Below are 27,303 nucleotides of genomic sequence, written 5' to 3' on the forward strand. Positions count from 1 at the left end.
ATAATTTTATAAGAAAAAAATTAAATATGATGCAATATATTAATCAGCTACCTCTATATATTAAGCACAAGTCATCATTTTAAAATTATAGTGATTTTAGAAATTATATTAATCAAGAGTGATTTTAAGATTTTTATTATTATTATAGTATAAGTATTTAATTTTATTTAATTTTATTTTTTTTTCTTTGTTTATTTAATATAATATATAATAAAATATTCACAATTAATGATAAAAATATTTAGTGCTTTTAAAATTTATACTATACTAAATGTTAAAATAATCACAAATACATCTTTTTTTATTTAAAAATTATTTTAATTTATTAATATTTATACTATGCATAAAAAACTTATTAGCGTGCGTAAATTCTAATTTTAGTGCTAAATTTACGAGTATCAATTATTTTAATGTTAAAATTTTATAATATTTATATAGTAATATCTAATTTTATATAATGTTATTTATTTAATATTTTTACATAAAATAATAGAATGAATAAATAAATAACCAAAATAAGTAATATCTTTTTAAATAGGAACCAAGGTAAGAAGAATTTTAGAATGTTAAGAATAAAAGTAATTAATACTTAAAATTTTAAAAATTAGAATGAAGGTTTTCTTATGAACAAATTTGCAAATAAAAACACATCTAATCCTATTTTATTCTTTTAAAAGTTATTCAATTGGTTGATCTTGGACAACTACTGCATTGTTCTAGTGTGGAGGTTATTATGATTTTTGTTATTGAAAGCATTTCTTAATTAACTGACATAGGTGTGTCCTGATTAGATGAGATATTACGAAAGAAGTGACATAAAATACTAAAAACTAGTTTGATGAATTATAGGATAGAAAATGGCATGACAAAAGCGATAAATAAAAAGACAAAAATTATATAAGAAGAGAGGAGAGAACAGATTTAACGAGTGTAACTCTACCGGCAAATTATGTAAACCTGCTTTTCTAAGAGGAAAGCTTTCCATGAAATTTATCCACAATCAGTTTCCAAGTAGAAGATAGCTTAGGATTAACCCGACTGGTATTCCAAGAAAGGGGAAAGGTACACTATACAATTCAAGAATCTAGCCATATCCTCAATTACCTCTTCACTCACATTGATGCTTATAAGACTACTCTTATGAAAATTAACTTTTAATCCCGACACTAACTCAAAACACCTAAGTATACACTTAATAGTATTTACATTCTCTCATGTAGGCTCACCAAAGATGAGAGTATCATCCACAGATTGCAAATGAGAGACATTGATCATATCCCTACCACATCAATTCTTTTAAGGAAGCCTTTGAATGAAGCACTTTTCATTAGAGCACCAAATCCCTCGACCATAAGAATAAAAAGAATGGATGCAAGTGGGTCTCCTTGATGCAACCCTTTACCCATTGGGAATTCAAGGGATGGACTACCATTAACCAAAATCGAGACCTTAGAAGAATGGAGGCACCCTCTTATCCAACTTCTCCACTTTTCATAAAACCCAAATCTACCTAACATGTAATCTAAAAAACCCCAATTGACTGAGTCATATGCCTTTTCGAAATCTACTTTAAATACAAGGCAAGGATTTCTTTCGTTTTTGACAAAATCAATCGTTTCATTGGCTACCACCACTCCATCTAGCATATTCCTCCCACCCACAAAAGTCGATTGATTATCAGACACTAATTTAGCAATTACATCTTCTAGCCTAATGGATAGGCATTTTGCAATGCATTTATACATACACCCAATGAGAGAAACATGCCAAAATTCATTGAGATGTTGAGGGCAGCTGACCTTAGGGATAACGGTTAAAAAAAATGAATTACACCCTAATAGTAGCTTACCATTTTGGTGAAATTCTGACATGAATCTAATAATGTCTGGCCTAAGGTGTTAAATTTTTTTTTAATGAAGTTAAGATTATACCCATCCGGCCCCAGGCTCTTATTTCCCTCACAACTCCAAATTTCATCTCTAATTTCCTTCAGTGAGAAAGGCTTTACCAATTCCTCCTTTTCAAAAGAACTTAATGTTGGAAAGTCAGTCCCATCCAGTATTGATCTATGTCACCCTTCATTCTTGAAATTTTGTTCAAAAAACTCCTTGACCCATTCTTTAACCCTACAAGGTTCATCACACCAAACTCCATTAACTTTAATTCCACCAATATCGTTTTGTGCCCTTCTCACCCTAATAGAGATGTGGAAGAACCTTGAATTTACATCTCCTTCTTTCAACCATTTGGTTCTGGCTTTTCGTTAAAGGATAGACTCCTTTTTTCTTTCCAACTCCCAAAATTTCACAATTAATTCCCTTCTATCCATCACTTGCTCTTCGAACAAGGCATGAACTTCCCTCTCTTTCTCTAACCTATTTATATTTGAGGCTACCCTTTCAATTTGAGTGTCAACATTTTCAAAGTTAGAAATATCCCACTCTCTAATTTGCCTCTTCAAAATTTTTAACTTCTCCTTGAACCTATACGCACCCCACCCAACAATATTTGTATTTGTCCAAGTTTCTATCACTAGCTTTTGGAAAGAAGGGTCATTTAACCAACAATTTAAGGTCCAAAAGGGTTTTGGACCTCAATTAATATCCACACTCTTCACCATGATAGGTCTATGGTCTGAAACATCCCTAGAAAGAACAAATTGTTTGATATTCGGCCATTCCTCCAACCACTCATTGGAAAAGAAGAACCTATCAAGTCTACTCATAGCTAACCCATTTGCCCCAAACCAAGTAAATTTTCCTCCAATAAGAGGAGGTTCAATCACTTGTAACTCCTCAAAGAGTTAGTTAAATAAGGATATTTCTTTATGCCCTCCCAATTAGACACACCTCTTCTCTCATCCCTTCTTCTCACCACATTAAAGTCCCCAACGAAGCACCATCTCCTATTCCCTAGCCTATTCCTTACGCCAACCAATGAGTCCCAAAGTTAGGTTTTACCTTGCAAGTCATAGGGGGAATAAATGTTAACAATCACACATAGAACGAGAGCGCTACCCCACCTTCCCTTTACTGCCAAATAACCTAGTCTAACAAAATACCTACACAATTTGAATTGATTAATTTTTCATAGACATGCTGAACCTCCGGAATTACTTATGGAAGGTGAAGCCACCCACCCAACATCATCATTGCCCCATAACAACTTACTAACTGGTTAATCAAAAATTACCATATTAGTTTCTTGGATACATATAAAATCTACAGCTTGTTCCCTAATAATCTTCTTAATAACTCTTTTCTTAATTCTACAGCATAGACCCCTAATATTATAAGACATGATTATTATATATCTTTGTTTAATCCCACCTGAACATTATCGTTCTTTGCTCTATTCTCCTCCTCTTTCTCAATGTCCAGTAGTTTTCTAATAATTTTCTCCTCATTTCCTACAAATGATACCCCTAATTCTTTCCTTTTCTCCCACAATTGTTTGACCCTATCTTCTTTACTTGAATTTCTAAAATTATAGCTAACCTTATTAATAAAATTATGAGAAGGTAAACTTACCTCTAGATGCACTATACCCTTGTTTAACTTACCCTTCTTGTTACACTTCTTCTTTTTCTTCTTCTTCCTACACTTCCTATTTCCTTGACCCTCTATAGCCTGCAGTGCCCAGTTCGGATACTTGTAATTGCTTTCATCCTTTATTCCTTCCCAGAAATTGTCCCAGCTTGATATTTCATCCCCATCAGATTATGCGTCCCAAGAACCCCTCTTATTCATCCTAAGATTTTCTTTTTCTTGTTGACAAGGTACGTTTTGTGGTGGTTCAATTTCACCCAATTGAGCAATGGGTGATTTGACGCCTACCCTCTGTTGTGGGCTGCAGTTCTGACTTCCCAAATTTATACCAAGTGGGCCTGACCCAAGGTTATAACAAGCTAAGACCTTGTTTGGGTCACTACCCATCATAGGTGTTCCTCCTTGACCATAGTTTACCACAGGATTTAAAGAAGTTTGTGGCCCACTATGTTGTGTCTCTAACAGTGTGTTAAGCATAATGCCCATAGGTCCCACGTAATCTCCTTTCAAAGCATCAATTGGCTATCTAGATACAGCAGCATTTAGGCTTTCCAATTTGGCGGACAAGACGTTTGAGGGACCCATATTTATTTTTCCCATATTCTTAGTAACTACACCCCCTACTTTTGTATTAATCCTACCAAATTTTGAATTTATACCATCATTACCTATTATCCCACCCTCCTCAAGATCTTCATTGGATGAAGACCTGAAGGACTCATCCCCAGAAATCTTTTTCTCTCAAACTCAAAAAGTGTTGAATTCCCATCAGTATATTGACCTTTACACATTTGGTACACTGAATCAACCTTGCAACAAGGTTGTTCCTCCATAACAAAGACATTAAAAGATTCACCATTGACCTTATATCTAATGGTTTCAGTAACAGGCCTTAACATTGAGACCCTTGCAAGAACCCTTTCCATAATCTAATATTTTTCTACACTTAGTAGACTCATCTACTTTAATAAAGTAGCCGAACATAGATGCAATAGACGCAAAAAAATCATTTGACCATAAATGCAAAGGAACCCTATAACAACATAACCAAACTCTTCTATGGCCCGTACAATCTGTGGGTTTCTATGCAGCCATAGAGAGAAACCACTTCCCTAATGCCTCCTCCTTTCTAGCAAATATCTACGACATGTTAACCCTATTTTTGGGAGACAATAGTGTCATATTATCTCCTATATAAGTAATTCCCATAGAATGGATACCTTCCTCAGCGAGACAATCTAATACATGATCAAATTTTGACAAGTCCCATAACGTTGCAACAAAGCAAGGCGTGAGCCATTCGTACTCATCGTTGTTCACATTTTTAAGTATGCCTTTGGCATCTTTTGGGATTTTCCTCACATTGGCCTGACCACTCCCATTTTGCCAGAATTTCCCATGACGCAATCTAGTATTCCCCAGTGGTATGATTTGATTCCTACTACTTTCAGGTCTCTTATGGACAACTTCCTTGCTAAACCTAGGGTTATTAATATGGATTTTTTTCCTTCAATGACCACCTAATATAATTTTTTCACTGTCCTACCGAGTCAAATACCCCTTCAAATCTAACAAACCCAAACCTTTTACCTAGTCTATCACGTTTCCCTGGGATGAATACCTCCTTTACCTTTCCTTATTTCTGGAATACCAACCACATTTCTAGAATTCCATGACTTTTTGGGAAGTTTCTAAAGAAGAAGGAGGTAACCGATGAGTTTGGATCGTTCTTTGGAAAGCTTTCTCCATATTTTGTTGGTTGATTCCTACTAGGCATAGTGTTATGACTCATTCGGTTGCCCACCTATGTATTTTTTTTTTAGTATACTAGCTTAGATTTGGGAAGGTGTGATATTTTCGGTTCTATTAGGTTGTTTTCTACCAAGCTCTCAAATTGGTACATTATTTATTTCATCTGGCATCCCCATGTTTTCAGTAGGTGCATGGTTATTATATGGATGTGAATAAGGTAGAGTAAGTGGTGTTACAGATAATCACATATTGAAAGGAGCCAAGTAATGAACATGATTATTCACCACTGGGTGGTACACAGGTGGGGAGGGAGATGGGTCAGGAAGAAGTGGCTGAAATGGCACCAGGACAAGAGGGGCAGGAAAGGCAGTAGGAGGGAAAGGGAGAAGGTTGAAGGAGAGGTGCAGGAGGGAGGTTAGGGAAAGGTGGGGGATGAGAGGATTTCATTGCCTAAACGAGTCAAAAGGTACCTAAAACCCTTTAGAGCAAGTGATTAGTCATGACACAGGATAAAATGGTCTAGAGCAATCAATAAGGTTTTAAATTGGTTTAATTATATTTGCTATAACTTATTATGGTTAATCTCAAAGCAATACATATCAAACTAATATTTATATTTATGAATTAAATTTTTATTTTAATTCCTTAGATAGAAAGCAGTAGGTATTTCAATCTCTAAAATTTTAAAAATATCATATTATTTCTTAACTTCTATCTTTGTCAAATATTTTAGTTTCTTAACTCAAACACCATCAATACACAATAACAGAATGTTAATATGTTATGTTAAATAATAAATGTGAAAATTAAACGGGCTAAATAATATTGTTTCAATAAAAGATATCAAACCTACTATTATTACCAATGCAAATGGTCAAAAAACAACGTTGTTTATGGTGGCCATCAAGAATGGCAACCAACTAGTAGGTTATATCGCAAAGTATTAGACAATGAAAAATTTTAAAAACACCTTTTTTTTTTCATAAAGAAGTTCATTAAGAGAAATATAGTTGACATAGTTGATTAGTGTTTAACTTCGTCTTAGTACTTGAGGTAAGTGATGGAGTATTTGAACTAGTATCTACTTTTAGAATACATACTTGGATTGTGGTGATTTTGATAAGGTTAGGCTTCCTTCCACCACAAATAATGTTGTTCTTTATCTCTCAGCATCAATAGTAATGGTGGATTTGTCACTTCCTATTAAAATAACGTTTGGTCAAATTAACTTTCACATTTATCACTTGAGGTAATATATTAATATTATATTATTATTTATTGACAATATCCTAGTTAAGGGTTTAAAATACTCTATAAAAATAAAAGTTAGATACTAATATGATATTTTTAAAATTTTAAAACTAAAATATCTTATGCTTGTTATTTTAAAAATAAAAATAAAAATATAGTTAATTTCATATATATATATATATATATATATATATATATATATATATCAAAAGTAAAATTCTAATAACTTTAGTTACTATTTTCTTAATCAACAAAGACATGTTTATTATTATATATTATAGGCATGGAAGATATGTAAAAGATCTGTTTATCGTGTATCTAAAAATCATTTAATAAAATAGAAATTGTATTTAAATGTTAAATATAATGTTAAAAAATTACGCTCCAGCTCAACTCGCGGGTATATATGTCGCAAATACTCAGATCTATAGAATAACACCCCCTCCACTTTTTAGAACGCCAGTATATATGCTTAAGTCCTTGTTTTCGAAGTAGAAAAATAATTAAATTATGTAAATTTTTTATCGACAATCATTTTCATAAAACTACCAAGCCTACAACTCTGAGCGCAGTCAATTATTGGTTCAAGAATCATTGTCGGCCACGCTCTTCCCAAACCATTCTAAAGATATAAACAAACAGAAAAAGAAGAAAAGATAGTGTTGTCAATACTCAATAACACCATGGAATCTCATTTAGTTTCCGTTTACCATCCGTCTTTGCTCTCTTGGACAACTTTTAGCAGTCAATTTTGGATATCCAAACGCACCTTTCTCTTTATCCAATCCCAAAATCCACTAACTTCGAGGAAAAGATACGGAACTAATCACCCAAATTGTTCACATATCATGAGAAATTGTTTTGAATCGCTTTCGCACATTGAAGGTGGAACCAAACTTTGGTCAAATTAACTGAAGAACCATGTTTCACATCCCCAATCTTTTTTCAAAAAATATGTCATCATTAAGGTTCAAGAGAACCATTGAACAAAGGGAGTTAGTAACTTAGTATTATGTGGTGGGGTTGCTTTCGATTAGGGAGTTGGTACGTACAATTGAATCTTCCAAATGCGTTATGGGCTTCTTGTGGCTTTGTCTCCAAAAGAGCAAGTCAATTTCCAAAGTTTTTAATTGGAAGCAGAAATAAAAATGACAGATAATTTAAGTACAATAATTTTAAAGAAAAAATGAAAGCTCAAAATCAAGTAGCCAGAAAAGCAAAAAATATATACAAAAACTAAATCTCAGTGTCACTTGAATTGCAACTGCATGCTACATGTCAAACGCTCTCTTGCACATTTTGGTCTACTATTACTATCCACTATATATAAGATATTTTCTCATGTCAATACATCAAATTTAATGATTTAATTATCATATTAATCTTTTTAAAAAGCTTCCTATTCATTGAGATTCTTGCCGGAATTAAAATCTCCTTTCAATGGATGGGAAGTGACAGTAGGTATTCCAAATGACAATGACAAAACCCTTGCCAATTTAAAATAAATCGCACCTTAACCAAACAATGTAACAGTTAAGTGTAGGGTCAACGTACCTAACACTGTTCTCCACTACCACCTAACTAATCGATCACAGTCCCTACTATTGCCTTGTTTTACTCAATTTATGAACAGGTAAAATTTAGTTCTTTGTAATACTAAGAATGGGCCCTTCATTTTCTAGGACATCTGTTTTGTTAATCAATTTAAATCGTAGGGTTTTCTCAGTTTTTATTTTTATCTAAACTATAAATTCTTATAATTTTTTTTTTCTAAAACCCCCTCTTATATTGGATTGTCCACAGTTAAATAAACCGTGGTTATAAGTTGCAGGTAAAAATAATTTCTTTTATTAATAGATAATTTTAAATTCTTTAAGCAAAAGCTTTCTTGCATACACTAAATTTGAACTTAAGTATGCATTACTTGTGAATATAAATTATATAAAAAGTTTAGATTTAAAAAAAAAAAGACAAATTTCAATAAACTGAATGTTATTTGAGGTAGCTTTTCATAAACTAATGTTTAAAAATGATGAACTCCGTGTTATTTTATTAATGAAACAAATCTACTAACTGAATGATTAAAATTTAAATAAGTAATAAACCCAGAATAGCAAAGACACTCATAAACTAATCACAGTAGAATAAGTAGTTAAACATTTCACCCATCACCTCACCCCATTTGAATTGGTAAAATGCACTTGGATAACGATTTCCTCCTAATAATTCCATCTATCGCTGTTTAGTCAAACTTATTAAAAGACCTCAAATCCATGGCGCTCGAGAATTTGGACTAAACAAAGTCTAATTGTTGGTTTATGCCAGTGATTTGTAAAATTTGCAGATTAAACGAATTAGGTCTGTGACTAGCTCTGTAAATTAATTAAAAAAATACTTTTTTTAAATATTGTCACTTTAAAATTTTGACGAACTATTTAACCTGTAAATTAATTAAAAAAGAAAGCTTCAAAACTGATAAATTTTTCATATATTATAAATTATAAATAAAATTATATATAATATCATTTTTTTCATATATTAAAAGAAAAGAAAATCACTTGAACAACATAAATGGTGTTTTGTGGGTGGGTGTGTATTATTAAGTTTTAATATTTAAATAATATAGATAAAGTGTATACATTTTTTGATATATCAATCTTTCCACCTTAATTTATAAATATAAAAAAATATGAATATTTATTTAACATCTTACTCATATTTTCTTACTAATTTATATTAATTAATATAATAAATGATAAAAATAATAAAAATTAGAATAATGTTTTTAAAAAATCCTGTATGAAATTTAAAAAATATTAAAATTGAACATAATAATATATTAATATTTTAAAATTTATATAACTATACATTAGAATAATCGATGAAATTCACAGCTTAACCGAAAATAGCTAAATAGAATAAAGAGAAAGCAAGACAACAACACAATACATATCCTTGTTTGCTCCATAATACTTAGGATTGAGGGTATATTTTTTATAAAACTATGGGCTAAGTTAGTTTAAAGTTAAAAGTGGCAACATGAAAGTTCAAAATTAAAAATTAATAGATTGAATTGAAATTATTTGGTAAAATTAATAGTTATATTAACTGATAAGTATAAAATGACAACTAAAAACATCATAACAAAATAAATTAAAATTTTAAATCTACAAATTATATTTTTTTAAACTAGAGATTTTAATTTATTTAAAATCATTTTATCATCTTTAAATTAGGATAATAAATCTTTAATTTCACTGTCATTTATAAATATTTTAATATGAAAATAAAATTTAATGACTTTATTACTTATCAAAATATTAACAACTTATTATATTATAAACTAATGAATGTTATGATATTAATTTATTTAGTATTATTTATAATATATTTTCTTTCCTTTCAATATAACAAAAGCAAATAAAGTAAGGTTTAAGAAATTTAATGAGCTGGTAAAGAATGAATTACATATAAGTACAACAATCATAAAATCAATTTCAGCCAGTAGCTGAACATTAAAAAAAATAATACTAGTATGAATAATGTTAAAGTAATTACCTATTTTAACTACTTTACCAATCAATATTAAGTCAAGATTAACTCCATTTTTTACTCAACACACACTACAAGAAATGTGATTTTTAGTGACTAGATTTTAGTAACGAATATAAAATTTATTAGTAATAATTAATTATTTGTGAAAAAAATTTTATATCATCACTAATATTATTATTAATAATAACTTAATTAAAAGTCATCACTAATAATAAAAATATATTAATTATAAATAATTTATTAATAATATATAATATTAAAAATTTATTTTTATTTTTTATTTTAAGTACATTATTAATATGTATATAAAATTAATACTTATGATTTTATTAATAAATCTTTAATTTAATTATATTTTGAATCTTTATATTTTTATGAGTGTTTAAATTTAATTTTTAAATTAATATTTAGTCTATTCAATTTTAAAAACTTTTAAATTAAGTTTTGTATCTTAAAATTTTATTTGATAATTAAAAAATTATATAAAAATATAACATTTTATTAATTGATTTATATAAACAAGTAAAGAAAAATTGTAAAATATATAATAAAAATCTTATTTTTAAAGTAAACTTAATTTAAACTTCTAAAAAATTAAAAATAAATAGTTAAATAAAGAGGTCCAAAATTACACTACAGTAAGGTAAAAGAAACTAAAAAAATAATTAATAAGTTTAAATTTGTTTAAAAATTTAAGCTTGATTTTTTCATTTAACAGGTTAAATAATCAACAGTGACATTAATAATGACAGATTATTTTTCACTAAAAGTTAATATACCTTTATTTATAATAAAATATGAAAATAAGGAATAATAGATTATAACAATAAAATATAATTTTTTAAAATTAATTTTGATTACAAATCAATCTATATACATTATATTATTGATATCAATTACTTTATTTTTTATTAATTTTATATTACAAACATTGTAAAAAAAATTGATTTTAGTGACTATATAGTCACAAATATTATATATATATATATATATATATATATATATATATTAATATGATAAAAAAAGAAATAATTTTTAAAAATATTAATATTTAAGAGTAATTTTTAAAAAAATGACTTAAAGGAGAATATTTTTATCTGTGCTATATGAGTTTTTTTTTCACATAATATATTATAATTTTTGAATAATACATATAAATAAAAAATTGTTATTGTTTATAATGTATGCAAGTCACATTTCTGGAACTATAGATATCCCGATAATATATTAAAGATAATAATAAAACATGCAAAAAATTCTAACAAATTGAAGAATATTAAATTGTCAAAAAAATTACATTCAAAATAGTTGATATCACGAAGTAAATTTAAAAACTAAAATACAAATTATATATAAAGCAAATAAATTATAATAAAAATGACAAACTTTTAATCTAAATTTTTAGTGCACAATCAGTGAAGACATATTTATTTTTTCACATAAATTAATCATCAGTATCATATTCTTCGATATTATTAGTTTTTTCATCTTCTACCAAATCTTCTGTTAAATCAATATTTTCATAATCACTTTCTTCTTCGTCATCAACAACTTCTGTAAGCATAACTGGCCATAGACTTCCACTATCGATAGAATGTGCTAAATCAATCATATTCAAAGATAATACTTGATCATTACCCAATACATTAGGTATAATAGGAATTGAACCAATCTCATCATTTTCCTGACACGCGTCATCTATAACCTCTGGCATATCATACAAGTCTTGAGGTTTTGTTTTCACAATAACTAGCCAAGTAGGATCTTTAGTGTCTTTAACATAATACACTTGGTGAGCTTGACTGGCTAAAACATATGGCTCTTTGGTCTTCAATTTGCGAATACTATTGATAAGAAAAAATTCATATTTATCTTCTTTGTATCCTTTTCCTTTAGAAGTTACGTCCCACTAATCACATTTAAATAAAACAACATTGTTTCCACCAAAATAACTCAATTCAACAATATCTGTTAAGACACCAAAATAATTTAAATTACCTGCAGTCTCATCGCTTGTAACCAAAATTTCACTATTTTGAGATTTTAACTGCATATCACGATCCTTTGTAGTAAACCTCCACCCATTTATAAGATAACCTTGTATATCGTAAAACACGTTTATCAGGTCCACAAGCCAAGTCAAATAATGATTCAGATATACTTCCTTCTCTGTTCTTTTTCAATAGTGTAATCTATTAAAAAAATTGTGATTTCTTATAGTGTCATTTTAATTCCCCAATTTTTAATAAAATGTCAAGATTTTTTTATACATTTTAAAGGATCTTCATAGCATATTAACCTCAAGTTTTTTTTTACAAGCATCTTAGGCTCCAATCATTTTATCAATTCGTAGAAAAAGAAACTTAAGTTATCAATTAAGATCCTAATTAGCTGCAATAATAATTAAAGTTTAAGATATCTAACAGATTTTAATATATAGCATACACACAAAAAGAATAAGTAATGAAAGAATTAAATGGTAAGCGAATTAAATGTAAAATTTTTGTTTTTAAATATTTATTCAAGATATTTATAATTATAGTACAAGCATTTTGAGAGACTTGAGACGTAGCAATAATTTATTCTAAAAAAAAAATACTAACAATATATTTTCTAAATATACTTTCTAACGTACTTTTTTCGTAATTTTTTTATTATTAATTAAAATATTAAAAACTACAAAATATAAAAAAAATTAAGAGTTAAAAGTAATAAAACTTACAAATTTTAATAAATTTTTAATTATTAATAAAAAATATATTAAGAATATATATTAAAGAGTGTTTTTCTAACATTTTTCTTATTTTTAACATTTATATAAATATATATATATATATATATATATATATAAAAGACAGAATCTTTTTACATTAGTGTATATTTCAAAATTCTTACACTTACATTTAATAAGTTATAATTTATTATTTTGTTAATCGTTAAATATAAGTTAAACAAAAGACTCAAATAAAGTGTGAGAGTTTTTAAAATTTATTAGTTTTTAGAATTAAATATAAGAATGCAACTGATCTGAAACTTAACATTGATCACCTGACTTCCAAATTTAGAATTTCATTGAAAAGTTTTATTTTACTCTCCTAAATCACAAAATTATCAAGGTTCAAAATTATTAGTTGTAGCTCAGAGTTGTACAAAATGAGAAAGATTATACCTATATGAGTTGTTCAATATATTAAAACGTAGCATACACACGTTAATCATTTAGTAGAATAAAGTGTAATTTTTTAAAATAAAAAAGAAGATAGTATAATTCAAATATTTATCTCTAAATATAATTTATCCTTTAATAATGACTACTTTTATTCAATTTTCTATACATTCGTATTCACAATTGGCCACAGATATAAAAACAAAGAAAAAATAGCTGTATATGATTTTTTTTAAGGAACAGTTTTATAGGAATAACAATAACTTTTCTCACTCTCTCACGTCCTCAGGAATGCAAACATAACTGGCAAACTGCACAGCTAACTATCATTGCCTTCATGTTCAATCAATATTTGGAATATCGACACATTATTGTGGGATTGGATATTTTTTTAAAACCATTTTTTCTCTCACAAATGAAATTCTTCTTCGTATAGTAATTTTCCTTTGAAGCGACAGGCCTATCTATTGTCTGCGCTTCAAATATAATGATAATCATATTAAAGACATTTGGTATCGTGATTTTTAACTCCATGCTCATAGGGCTTCAGCCCATGGCATATATGTTTGTTATGTAAATGCTACACTGTAATTTTTGCATCAACATAAAAAACATGAAATTTTCTCTTTACATTGTTTCAAACATACTTGGACTTAGAAGAATAGGACCTTCCTATTTCCTTCGCCAAATTGCTCGTGGAATATAAAAACATGCCTTGAATGATTTCTAAACATGTGCTTGCTGTGGAATATAAAACAAACAATATTTCAACTTCCATTCCTCTATTTCAAAACATTTCAAGTTTTCCTCTTTTACCACTTCTCAAAGGATAAATGTCACAAACTAACTTTCCTCAATTTGCTGTCCAGTAATCCTAATGCTTAATTTGTTGGGTGAAAACATACGATTTTAGGTAAAACTTATTTTCAACTCGTATATGTTCCGGTCCTATTACATTGAAAGCTCACACCAAAAGCCTATTTTGCAGTGTAGCAGTGAAATAGATCATTAATAAGCCTCACACAACAGAAAATAACAACTGAATTCTATTCACTGTAAATAGGGAAAAAGCATTACATCAGAGACTCAAACGGATTGAAATTCAAGTAATTCCCCCTCTGCCTCAGTCCCTCTGCTCTACAACAACCATATGTTAGCAATTACAGGTTTCCAAATCAAGTCCTAATGAGTCAACACCGGAAAAAAAAACAATTTCCTTGAACTCATGAACCCACATTCTACTATTACTAAGTGAATCCATTTAATTACATTATTGCAGTGATTCACAAGGCTCCACACCCTACAACTTTGGTTGCCTAATTACATTTGCAAGGAAAATAGATTGTCATCACGTCACTATATTCTCACTCAGAATAGATTGTCATTCACTATGATAATATATTGGCACTCTAATGGCCAATATGTACTTGAGATCCATTAGATATTACCCTGCCAGAGGTGTCGCCCATCATTTTGACACTACTATTCTCCAATCCACTTTTAAGCCAAGCGAGGTTACTAATGTCTGCAGCTATTGCAGCTAACTCAAAATTAGGGAAAGATGGGGGTTCTGAAAATTCGACAAATTCTGGTCCCAACAAGGAGCTTTTGGACTTTGGAGTAGCACAGCAACCATGGCCACACTGGTGAGGCACTGGCTGGTCACTATAAATTCCTTCAAGCATTTTACAGAATTCCATATCTGGTTTTGATGATTGTAAAATGGATCCTTGCATCGGAACAGGTCTTTGAATTGATGTTGAAGGCTGCAAACCATCATAAGAGTGATATACACTAAAAGCACTTACACGTGCTACTGGCCGGAAAAGGGTAGGTGGATCCCTAACTTCATGGTGTAGTTGACCCTCAGTTTGTGCTTTGTCTTCAAATTTATCATCCATGATCTCCCCAGAACTGACATCTCTTCCTTCTGAGGATTTCAAAGAATTAACATCCCCACATGATAAAGTATCTTCTGATGATGCTTTGGCTTTGTCCAAGCTAATATCTTCCCCTAGGTTACCAGATTCTAATTTAATCTTATCAAGCTCAACTCCCCGACGCCTCAAAGTAGAATTCCAGTGGTTCTTAATGGCATTATCTGTTCTTCCGGGTAGAAGCCTGGCAATGGCTGCCCATTTGTTCCCGTGGATTGCATGAGCAGCAACTATGATCCGATCCTCCTCATCTGAAAAGAATTGAATTTTGTTGAGCCTATATGTTAGGAAAGTGGCATGATCTGATTTATTAGATGAAATGCAGAAGTTTCTAAGCAAATATCATAGATGATATAATTCTAATGTAGGCAACCAAAAATAAAAGGAATTTTTTTCTCAATACTTTTTCTTTTTCTTGGTTACACGGCGGGTGATTAGCATTGTCCAAGGGGTATTTGGGACTTGAGTTTTCAGAAAAATTGGAAAAGGATTCCAAAATCTCATTATTGTCTAAAGGCAGAGTTTATTTATTTATTTAATTCTTTTTGCTTTTGGTCTGCAGATTTCTCAATACTTACCTTTTGGATTTTCTAGTTGACAACTATTTTAGATCCTAAATTTATTATAACATAATTTTTTAGCCATAAACTGCAATTAAACCTTTAATATCATACACCGCTAGATATAAAATTAGCACAAAAAGCATATCAGTCAATTTTAATGGCCAACAGCCAACAAGCAGAATCAGTGCAACAAGGGAAGCAGAAATAGTTTGACTAATGGAATCAGATGTCTTGACTCTTGATCAGCATTGCATACCAATTCTAATAGCTATTTACATGATATAACCTATCACAAGCATTGACGTTTTATGTGATGTAATACTCCTTTCATCTGATGTTAATAAATAAATTGATTTCACTAAAATATCCCTATTAAAAGTGCTTAAGTTATTGAAGTAGTTAAGTGACAACGAATCTTATAGAAATTTTAGTACTTAGTTGGCAAAAACTATCTATAATAAAAAAAATATATTATAAAATAATGTTTTCTCGAGTAATCAAGTGACATCTAAATCTAATGAGATAGAAGGAGTAATTTTTAACCTGCAAAATATCAGTTGCTCTGTGTCACCATGTGTCAAAGTTTTATAATCTAAAAGTTTGTAGGTGTAATTGTGAGCATCTGTAAAGTATTTTCTGTACTTTAAATTCACTATACTTGTTTGATAATAATTTGGATCCTCTTCAGCAGAATCTGCTTCAGCCACTCCCCAGCAAAATCTTTACCATTGATTTATATATTGAATGGCTAATATATGTAAATAAAAAATAGAATTCATTGATAAAAAATTGAAATGGGAAAACTAGTGCGTAATTGGTCCATCTTAGACATTCAATATAAAAATCAATGGTTTAGATTATGCTGGAGAGAAGCTGGAAAGAGATCGGATGGAGGGGATCCAGATTTGTGTGATAATGATAGCTGTTTTTAATTGATGAATGTCCTTTCTAAACAGCATATGGATGACGAATGCAGATCATCCTCCCTCAAGTCACTGGCCAATCCTTAGATCAGTGTATGCTAATTTAGGCACAGGTATCCAAATAAATGGTGATATAAAAGACAATCAGTAATGTGAACATATAACAGTCAATGCTTTCAAAAAGCAGTATGACGATTGGCATGGAATATTACAAATGGTGATGGAATTGGAATATCTAGCTTACTATAAATTTATTCTTCCGCCATCATCTTTTCAAATACGCCAAAAGAAATAAATAATCATTTAGTGAGCATAGTGTAATTGGTTCCAAAAGTAATTATCGTTATCCCAATTTGAGGGTGAGCCATGGTGCAATGGTAAAGTTGCTGCTTGTAACATGGAGGCACAGGTTCAAATCATAGAAAATGTTTCTCCCTTTTTAGGGCTAAGGGTAAGGTTCTCTACATCAACCCTTCCCAAACCCCACCAGGCAGGAGCCTTGTACACTCTTTTATCTCAATTTTGGTGAAAAAATGAATATTTTGAATTTGGCGTATTTGTTCTTTTCTGTTCTTTTTTATAAGGGAGATCCAAGACCTAATGTCAGCAAGGAAAAGGTTGGTTAGATATGAGGCAAATCAGCCTCAGTGGGATTTGAACATAGAATCAAGAAATGATGGGTGCGAGAGAATAGTTTGTTAAAGTTGTTATAGAATCAGTTGGGCAGTTGAAATTGTCCAGACTTCAGAGTAGAGACTTAGCCTAAATAGAAGGAGATGGGGTAAAAATCAGATTTCTCAGTTCTGGAAAACTGCAAAATGGCTTAGAGGTAAGAGGGTACCCTTTGTGGAAGGGGAAGCCCTTGCAAGGGGGGTTCTCCGCTTTGGTCTCTGATTCAGTAAACCACTAGAGTAGTGTTATTTCTCTGCCTATTTTCTCTGATTCTCAGCTCTCTTTCTAAAATCTAAGAAATTTCATCTTGTGTCTTTAACAATTTTAATAACAATCTTTATATCTCTTATTGTGTACTCTGGAGTCTGGCCTCTAACATGGCCAAGACTGTCCAGTGTATGTATGAATTTCACCTAGAAGTTCAGTTGATGAGGATTCAATACATTAAGTTCATTATTTTCCAAAAGTTGGATTAAATGTATTTACAATAAACTGGATATCACTCCTTATGAGTGCGTAGTTGATGCAGAACCGTAACTCAAAGGTACTCCACAACTCAATTTAGATTGATGAAGAACTGTACCTCCAAAAGTATACTACCTTTGAGTTTGACAGGTACTCTGAAATAAACTAAGAATACTCCTTTAATATTAATAAAGATCAACTATCATTCCATTCTGTCAACTGTTTACAAAGAAAATCTATTTACAGATAAAATTCTAACAACATATAACAGATTTAAATAAAAATAACAAAATCTAAGATAATCTCAAATAAATGAAAATAAAAAAATCTAAATTAAAAACCTAAATAGAAAATCCTACATAAAATAATTCAATCTACATCAGGAGTCCTCCCACATAAGGTCAAAATCTATATATAGCCTGGAACAAGACCAACCCAAACAAAAATGGCTTACTTTGCCACAATGGTTAAACATTACAAGAGTCCTCCGGCCAAACATCGACCACACCAGAAATCATGGACTCAGTCAGAAAGTAATAGCTAGCAACAGCCTGTGATAACTACCAAAATCCCATCCCAATGACATCATTTACCTAACAACATGATAATTGATAAAATAACTGACACCTGTGTGACTAAAAAATGAACATCCGATAACGCATTAAATACAAATGCCCTAAAAACAAAGAACCACTTCACCATTAAGCTTTAAAAATCCCACATAGAACAAGTAAATTTAAACTATTCCATCATGTCCCATCCCTGCATTACGAAAGCTCAATTTAAAAAAATTAATTAATTAATTAAAATCAAATTCAAACCCACTGTCGCTAATGCCACAAAAGCAATCAATTACGCACCAGTGAAGGGCTTGCGCTTAACGGCGGGGTCGAGCTGGTTGCACCACCGAAGCCGGCACGACTTGCCGGATCTTCCGGCGATCCCGCGTGCGATGAGGCTCCAGTTTCTGGCGCCGAACTTACTCACGAGCCGGCTCAGAATAGCGTCCTCTTCCGGCGACCAAGGACCCTTCACTCGGTCCCTACCGCCGCCGCCGCCACCTAAACCTAGCAACCCCTCGTCGCCGCTTCCGTCGGCGTCGAGAGCGGTTGCGGCGGCGGCTTCTTCGGGTTCCATGTTAACGAGTGAAAGTGAAGAGTGAAGGGGGAGACGACAGCAGAAAGAAGAGTTTAGAGCAAATGTTTCGCCACTTTTCGACACGAGTCTTTTGTTCACATGGAAGTAAAGGGGTTGAGGAACATCAGAACATGTCCATTTGTCCTTTTTCCAATTACAGTTCTACCCTTTGCCTCCTCTTTTACACTTCATCATTATCGACTTTAAAAATTTATTTTTTTAAATCTTTTTACAATGTAATGTTTTTTATTATTTAATAAAGTAAATATTAAATAAAATAATTATAATTAATAATAGATAAATTATACATTTATGAATGTGTAATTTTATAATTGATAGTTATTTATATTTTAAAATTTAAATTTATCAATGAATTGTTAAATAGATTTTCATTTATATAATTTAAAAAATTATTCATTCAAAAATATTTTAATTCAACAATTAAATTAAAAAAATTAATATTTATAATAAGTTATTAAGTACAATATCTTTTATTAAAATTACTTTTTACGTAACTTGATATTTGCTTAATAAAAATTTTGTAATTATTTTATTTGTATTTATATAGTTATTCTTAAGTATTAATATTTTTTAATGTTTTAAGATAATAAAATAATATATTTTTTATTTAATTTTTACTTTATATGATACAAAGATTATTCCAAAAATATGTAAGAAGTTATGACAAAGTTTAATAAAAAAAACTACATGCATTTATCATTTTAAAAATAATAAAAATATTTAATAATTTCTCTATTTAGTAATTATAAAAAAATTATAAGTATAAAAGAGAAGATAATTTAAAATTATTTTTTGTAGAAAAACAAAAAAAAAACCAAAATAAGAAAAAATATAATTCTGAATATGACTTCTAACATTATTACAAAGAAACTCATAGTTTAACTAAAAAATTGGTAGGGAATTTGTCGCAATCAGACGATTACAACGGTACGACAAAAACGTATTTAAAAAATATATATTTTAAAAACGCTGCTACCAAAGTTTATTTAAAAAAATCTTGAAAAACTCTTTAAAACTAAAAATAAGTTTGAGAGTCATTTATGTGTCGAGAAGGTATTAACACTCTACATCCATTTAAATAACGGTTACTTAAATTAATTATGAAAATTTATTTTAATTTTAAAAAATATTTATTTAACCCCTAAATAATAATAATAATAATAATTTTTTTTAAAGAAAGAAAATTTATTATTAAAATGTTAATGGGTATATTAGGAAAAAGAAAATTTACTTTTTAAAGTTATTTTGACTTGACGGGTGTGATTTTCACTACTATGTATCTCTAGGTGTAATGGAGATTTCAAAGTCACATAATTTTATACTAAAAATTTTGAAGTTGGTTGATTAAAATTAAATTTGATAAAAGAATTTTTATTTTAAGATTAAAATTACTTTCATAAGATTATAAAATTTATGATACAAGATAACGCGGTTATATATGGATGGTACCAGAAATAATACAGAAAGTAAAGGAAAATCATATAACTATATTATAAAGCGTTAAAAAATATTTTTATTTGTAAATAAAATATTTTAATTTATATTTAGATTATGATTCATGTTGAAAGAGAATTTAAAATAGCGTAAGTTATACATAAATCTTTTATTATTTATTGGATAATCGAAGACAATATAAATCACACATGGATATTAAAAAAATTGTATAATAAAATGGAAAAAATAATTGGTTACTTAATTTATCAAAATTAGAAATATGACTTAGAAAAAATTAAAATATAAAATTAATTCTATTTAATGAAAGAAAGAAATATATTTAAATTAGTTAACAAAAATCATTATTTAATAAAAAAATTAAAATTTAATTTAATAAATTTATATTACATATGAGTCAAGTTAACATTAGTAACAAAAGTCTTAACGACTTAAATGTATAAAGGTAGAGATGTCACGTAATAATACTATAAATCGTTCCATTAATATGATGAAAATAGTCTAGATGATATATTTTAATTAAATAAAAAACATAATTGATGAATTTTAGGAATATGATAAAAATTTTAATATATTGATAGTATATAAAACCTAAAATAACGTTGGTACACATAAATTTTATTAATTTATAATACATGATAATAGAGAAACTACATGTTAATGTTATAAATTGACTCAAATATTGTATTATTTATTTAATTAATATTAAATTGAAAATATAATTCATTTATCATCAAATATTTGAAATTATACAATATAATAAATGATAATAATGCTAAGTAACATAAATAAACAATTAAGATTCAAACAATAAAATCATGAAACAAAAAAATAAAAAATAAATAAATAGGATTAATTGTAGTCATCCTTTATAATTATTCTAATTTTTATTGCTAAAAAATTTAATAAATAAGATTAATAGAACTAAATAATAAAAATAAATAAATGATAAAAAATAAAATATTTCATTTAAAATACACTAACATAAATAAAAGTAAGAATCTTATTTTAAAAAAATAAAAAACAAAAAAGGGTTAAAAGGTAATAATAAAAATAAAAATATAAATAATTTGACAAATAAAGAAATAAATAATTAAAAATAATAATAAAAATAAAATAACGTAAAATGAATCAAATCAGGCTGTTGATTGAATCTTTTTTATACTCTCTTATCTTCATCTAGTATATTGTTTTAAAAGAATTTAAATGACAATAATAAACAAAAAAAGTACACGATTTGATTAACTTTTGTTGCATGTGTGCAGGTACATACATATTCACAGTTGTGTGTCTAAGTAGTGCAATGTCTAGGGGTGTCACTCAATGCATCTAGGGTCTTTCATTTTTTAAATGTTATATAATATTTAGTCAAATAGTCTATGACCTTTCATTCTTATATCATTTATCTTTCATTCTACATTATTTATTTTTACAAAGAAAAACTCAAAAATATAGTCCAGAAGGTGAGTTTATGAGCAATAATTATAGCTTAGAAGATTAAGAAATTTTTAAGATCTAAGTAACAATGAAAAATGATGGATGGCTGGAACGGTGTGATTTCTTCCCTTTCTTTTTGCCTCAATTTCTTCCTCTGCTCCTTTTTTCTTATTATTATGTTTTTTGTTAGAAAAGATTTGTTCTTGTTCCCTTCTCTGAAAACTTGTTATCTCCTCTTAGAAAATTTTTTTTGCTCTCTTTAGAGAAGAAAAAAAACTCCCTCTAAAATTTTTTCGCTCCCTCAAAGCTTGTTGCCTCCTCCTACTTCGAAACTAGATTAATTTTTCAAGCTTTTTTTTTTATTTTTGGTTAAAAGAATCTCATTATTTATCTTTTTAATATATATATATATATATATATATATATATATTAAAAAATATTTAAGAGCAAAAATTGGTATTTATAGAGTTCCTATAGTGATATTAATTGATAGTAGTGAAATTCATAATTTTAACTCATTAGTCACCTTTTTTTTTGGAACAAATATAGATGAAATTGTGAATAACAATTTTTGTCCTTTTTCAAAAAAATAAAAAATAAAAAATAAAAATTTTAAAATTTTTTAATTTGTATTTTCTTATTCTATTTTTATCAAAAATAAAATAAAATAATTTTTCTTTAAAAAAAAATAAGATTCAATTTAAACAACAAGAGGAACTCTGATTTGACTTTAGGAAATGGAAAATGAATAGTGCTGAAAAATAAACTCATAAATCAATGCTTGTTTCATACATGAGAAGAGGAAAAACTGAAAAATTTAAATTTTTATGAAACCTAAATGTGAAAAAGGATACCAATATAAATAGTCAAAGGAGAGATTCAGAAAGAGAAGCAACAAGTTTTTAGAGGGGGCAACAAAAATTTACAAGAAGAGAGTAAAATTTTTAAGAGAAGAGAAGTCTAAAAAAAGAGAAGGGGGAAAAGCAAAAAAATTTCAAAAGAGAAAAGATTAGAAGATGAAGAACAAGAGTTTCTGAAGCGAAGAAAAATACTAAGAAAAAAAAAAGAGGAAGAAATCGGAGATCAAAAGAAAGGAAAGAAACCACACACATCTATTGCTATTTAAATTTGAAACTATTCACCCTTGTAGAATTAAACTACATCGAAAGTCTTTTTTCTACTCACAGTTTAGGGAGTATTTTTCGTTAAATATTAGTACAAGGCTTTATAGCACAATTAAAAGGATGGTGGGATCATCATTTGAATCATACTAACAAAAAATATATATTATCACATGTAAAATAAGAAAATAATGAACAAGATGCAATAGTTACATTAATATTTAATTATACAAAACTTTCTAGGAGATCTAACATTATTTAAAGAAAGAGAAGAAATACAATTAGTTAATTTAAGATGTCCAACTGTTGGAGAAAACCAAACATAAGAACACAATTATCTAAAGTAAGCAGCGGAAACAATTCTCCAAACTTGCAAGAACCTGTGAGGAGCAACAACAATAACAAATGGCAAAAACAAATACAAGGACACAAAGAATTATTTACGTGGGAAAACCCTCTCAATGTGAGAAGTAAAAACCCACGGGCTCAAGCCAGTCAATCAAGCTCCACTATAATCAAATGAGGTTACAAGAGAGTCTCAAAATACTTCACAAATTTGTACAAACAACCAGCTAATACAACCAAGCAATAAAACCTAACCAAAGAGAGAAAATCTTACAAAACAGGGCTTCTGTTCAGACACGATTTCTCTCATCCAAAACCTCCAATCAACGATCCCAGAGGTCCGAACGAAGAAATATACATCTGGGAACTACTGTCAAAGTTTCAGCTCAATCCAACGGTTGAATAAGGAGAAATAACGATTTCTCTGCGGCTGGTCTGTGCAGAGTCACCAAAAATAGGGCTTCTGTGCGAAGACAATATCTCCAAATTCAGACCTTTAATCGACAATCCGAACGGTCAGAACAAAGTTCACCATGTTAAGAACCTTCTGTAAACTTTTCACCTTGATCCAACGGTGATCAAATTAGATATTGAAGGAATAAAGTAGCTGGTCAGAAGCTTCTTTCTTCTCTCACTTCCCCTTCTTTCTTTTTGATGTCTCTCTGCAAAAATACACACACTAGGCTGCAAAAAAAATACTCCAATCTAGACTTCTCTCACCCACTCTTCTAAGTTCTCACTCCCCTCAATTAAGTATAGAAAATGAGCTTGAAAATTTAGACTTTTTGGACACATAGTTGGGAGTCCAACCCAACAATTCTCCCCCCTCACAAATATGTGGAGGTGACTGCCAATCCGAATCTTACAACAGTACTCAAACTTCCTTCTTGGTAGTGCCTTAGTCATCATATCAACACTATTATCATCAGTATGAACTTTAGCCAACTCCAACAGCTTAGCATCCAAAACATCACATATCCAATGATACCTTACATCAATATGTTTGGATCTAGAATGGAAAGTTGGATTCTTACCAAGATAGATAGCACTTTGATTGTCACAGAGCAACAAGTATTTGTCCTACACAAAACCAAGCTCTTGCAAGAATTTCTTCGTCCATAGCAACTCCTTGCACGCTTCAATAAGTGCAATGAACTCTACCTCTGTGGTAGACAATGCTACACACTTTTGCAGCCTTGACTGCCAAGCTATAGCTCCCCCTGCAAATTTAATCATATAGCCTGAAGTAAACCTCCTGGAATCAATGTCTCCAGCCATATCTAAGTCTGAGTAACCTACCAAAGTAGGTTTATCACCTCCAAAACAAAGCCTCAAACCACTAGTACCACGAAGATACCTCAAAATCCATTTCACAGCATTCCAATGCTCTTTACCTGGATTTGACAGAAATCTACTGACTGTACCAACAACATGTGCAATATCTGGTCTTGTACATACCATTGCACACATCAGACTACCCACTGCAGATGCATAAGGAACTCTGCTCATGTCTGTCTTCTCAGCTTCATTTGAAGGACTCTATTTAACACTCAGCTTAAAATGAGCTGCAAGAGGAGTGCTCACAGCTTTAGCATTTTTCATTTGAAATCTCTGTAACACTTTCTCAATGTAGTGCTCCTGTGATAGCCAAAGTTTCTTCTCTTTCCTATCACGAGTGATTCTTATACCAAGAATCTTTTTAGCAGCTCCCATGTCTTTCATGGCAATGACTCGCCTAGTTGCTTCTTTAACCTGTCAATCCTGGAAACATTTTTTCCAATAATAAGCATGTCATCAACATACAATAACAGGATAATGAAGTCATCATCAGGAAACTTCTGAACAAAGACACAATGGTCAGAAGTAGTCCTCTTGTAGCCTTGATCAAGCATAAAGGACTCAAACTTCTTGTACCATTGTCTCGGAGCCTGCTTTAAACCATATAAACTCTTTCTCAACCTGCACACATAGTCTTCCTTGCCTTTAATAAGAAAATCATCAGGTTGCTTCATATAGATCTCTTCCTCCAAATTACCATGAAGGAAAGTTGTCTTCACATCCATTTGTTCAACCTCTAAATCAAAAGTAGCAGCTAAACTTAGCACTGTTTTGATGGATGACATATTCACCACAGTTGAAAAAATCTCATTAAAATCAACACCATTTCTCTGTCTGAAACCTTTCACCACTAATCTGGCTTTGTACCTTGGAGATGTAGAATTACTGTCTTGTTTCACCTTGAAAATCCACTTGTTCTCTAAGGCCCTCTTGTCCGTAGGCAACTTCACCAAGTCATAAGTGTGATTATCATGCAAGGATTTCATCTCATCCTGCATTGCATCCAGCCACTTTTTCTTTTCTTCACTCTCAGTAGCCTCTTCAAAACACTCAGGTTCTTCATCATCAGTCAACAACACATAATCTTTAAGATCATACCTTTTAGATGGTTGTTTAGGCCTGTTAGACCTTTTGGGTGAAACTAGTGGTTGTTCTTATGCATCATCATGTTTCCCTTGATCACCATCAATCGGAACCTCTAATCCATCTTCAACCTGCTGGTCATCAACATCACTATGTTGCTCTTCATTCTTAGAATTAGTCTCAACATGATCCAGATTGTGAACAGGAAACCATATCGGATTACCATCAGTCAGATTACTATCTTTCTTGGGTGTATTCTTTTCCACTTTATCAATATCTTCAATGGTTTGATCTTCCATGAATTGCACATCACGGCTTCTAACAATCTTCTTCTCAATAGGATCATATAACTTGTAGCCAAATTCATCCTGACCATAACCAATAAAGATACATTGCCTTGTCTTTGCATCCAACTTGGATCTTTCATCCTTTGGAACATGAACATAGGCCTTGCAACCGAAGACACGCAAATGATCATAGCTCACATTCTTGCCAAACCAAATTTTGTCTGGCACCTCAGTCTTCAAAGCAACTGCAGGACTAAGATTAATAACATGCACTGTCGTAAGCAAAGCCTCACCTCAGAAATGATTAGGCAACTTTGTTTCAGAAAGCATACACCTAACTCTTTCAACCAAAGTCCTGTTCATCCTCTCAGCTAGACCATTCAGCTGAGGAGTTTTAGGAGGAGTCTTTTCATGTCTAATATCCTGCTGCCTGCAATAAACATCAAATGGTCCACAGTACTCACCACCATTGTCAGTACGAATGCATTTCAGCTTCTTGCCTGACTGCCTCTCAACCAAAGCATGAAATTCTTTGAATTTTTCAAGCACTTTGTCTTTTCTCTGCAATACATAGACCCATAGCTTCCTGGAACAATCATCAATAAAAGTAACAAAGTAAAGTGCACCACTAAATGACTTTACCTTTAATGGACCACAAACATCAGAATGTACCAATTCAAGCAACTCTAACTTCCTGGAGGGAGGATGCTTCTTGAAGGATACTTTGGTTTGTTTACCAGCCATGCAATGAGAACATTTCTCCAACTCTGCACTCTTTAATCCCGAAAGAGCATCCCTTTTAGCTAAGCAATTAAGCCCCTTTTCACTGATATCACCAAGCCTTCGGTGCCACAAAGATGACTCCATGTACATAGTATTCACACTCTCTTTAGCAACCAAAACTTTAGTCTAATACAGTTTAGAATGTTTCTCCCCTCTGGCCATAACCAAGTTACCTTTGGTGAGTTTCCACTTTCCAGAACCAAAGTGACTGTCATAACCACAATCATCAAGCAAAGGCACATATATCAGATTAAAACGAACATTAGGAGCATGTTTGACTCCTCTAAGTAATAACTGCACTCCAATGTTGGTTTGCAAGCAAACATCACCAACACCAATCACCTTAGACACACCATCATTACCCATCTTTAACACTCCAAAATCACCAGAAGTGTAAGATGTGAAGAACTCCTTCCTTGGTGTAACATGCAGTGTAACACCACTATTAACTATCCATATGCTCTCAT

The 27,303-nt window shown here is 30.3% G+C and overlaps 2 protein-coding genes across 2 annotated transcripts; both read right to left on the bottom strand.

Moving 5' to 3' along the window:
- Nucleotides 1-1,271: 1,271 nt before the first annotated feature.
- Nucleotides 1,272-4,034, bottom strand: LOC113850897. The gene is made up of 4 exons (XM_027481419.1): nucleotides 3,783-4,034; nucleotides 3,531-3,629; nucleotides 1,932-2,017; nucleotides 1,272-1,794 (listed from the first exon to the last, which is right to left on the bottom strand). Exons 1-4 carry the CDS (start codon nucleotides 4,032-4,034, stop codon nucleotides 1,272-1,274), a joined length of 960 nt encoding a protein of 319 aa, XP_027337220.1.
- Nucleotides 4,035-14,396: 10,362 nt separating this feature from the next.
- LOC113850415 (transcription factor MYB1) lies at nucleotides 14,397-19,031 on the bottom strand. The gene is made up of 2 exons (XM_027480961.1): nucleotides 18,693-19,031; nucleotides 14,397-15,460 (listed from the first exon to the last, which is right to left on the bottom strand). Exons 1-2 carry the CDS (start codon nucleotides 18,967-18,969, stop codon nucleotides 14,682-14,684), a joined length of 1,056 nt encoding a protein of 351 aa, XP_027336762.1. The 5' UTR covers nucleotides 18,970-19,031; the 3' UTR covers nucleotides 14,397-14,681.
- Between the last annotated feature and the right edge of the window lie 8,272 nt (nucleotides 19,032-27,303).

Source organism: Abrus precatorius, unplaced genomic scaffold (assembly GCF_003935025.1).
Source record: "Abrus precatorius isolate BTA unplaced genomic scaffold, Abrus_2018 Scaffold9, whole genome shotgun sequence".
NCBI lineage: Eukaryota > Viridiplantae > Streptophyta > Magnoliopsida > Fabales > Fabaceae > Abrus > Abrus precatorius.

Coding starts and splice junctions, on each gene's coding strand:
- LOC113850897 (XM_027481419.1), bottom strand. CDS start 4,034: ATGGGCATTATGCTTAACACACTGTTAGAGACACAACATAGTGGGCCA. Junction 3,630..3,782: donor AAATTGAACCACCACAAAAC/GTACCTTGTCAA, acceptor TGGGCACTGCAG/GCTATAGAGGGTCAAGGAAA. Junction 2,018..3,530: donor AGGGTATAGTGCATCTAGAG/GTAAGTTTACCT, acceptor TCTTTTGAAAAG/GAGGAATTGGTAAAGCCTTT.
- LOC113850415 (XM_027480961.1), bottom strand. CDS start 18,969: ATGGAACCCGAAGAAGCCGCCGCCGCAACCGCTCTCGACGCCGACGGA. Junction 15,461..18,692: donor TAAGCGCAAGCCCTTCACTG/GTGCGTAATTGA, acceptor AATTCTTTTCAG/ATGAGGAGGATCGGATCATA.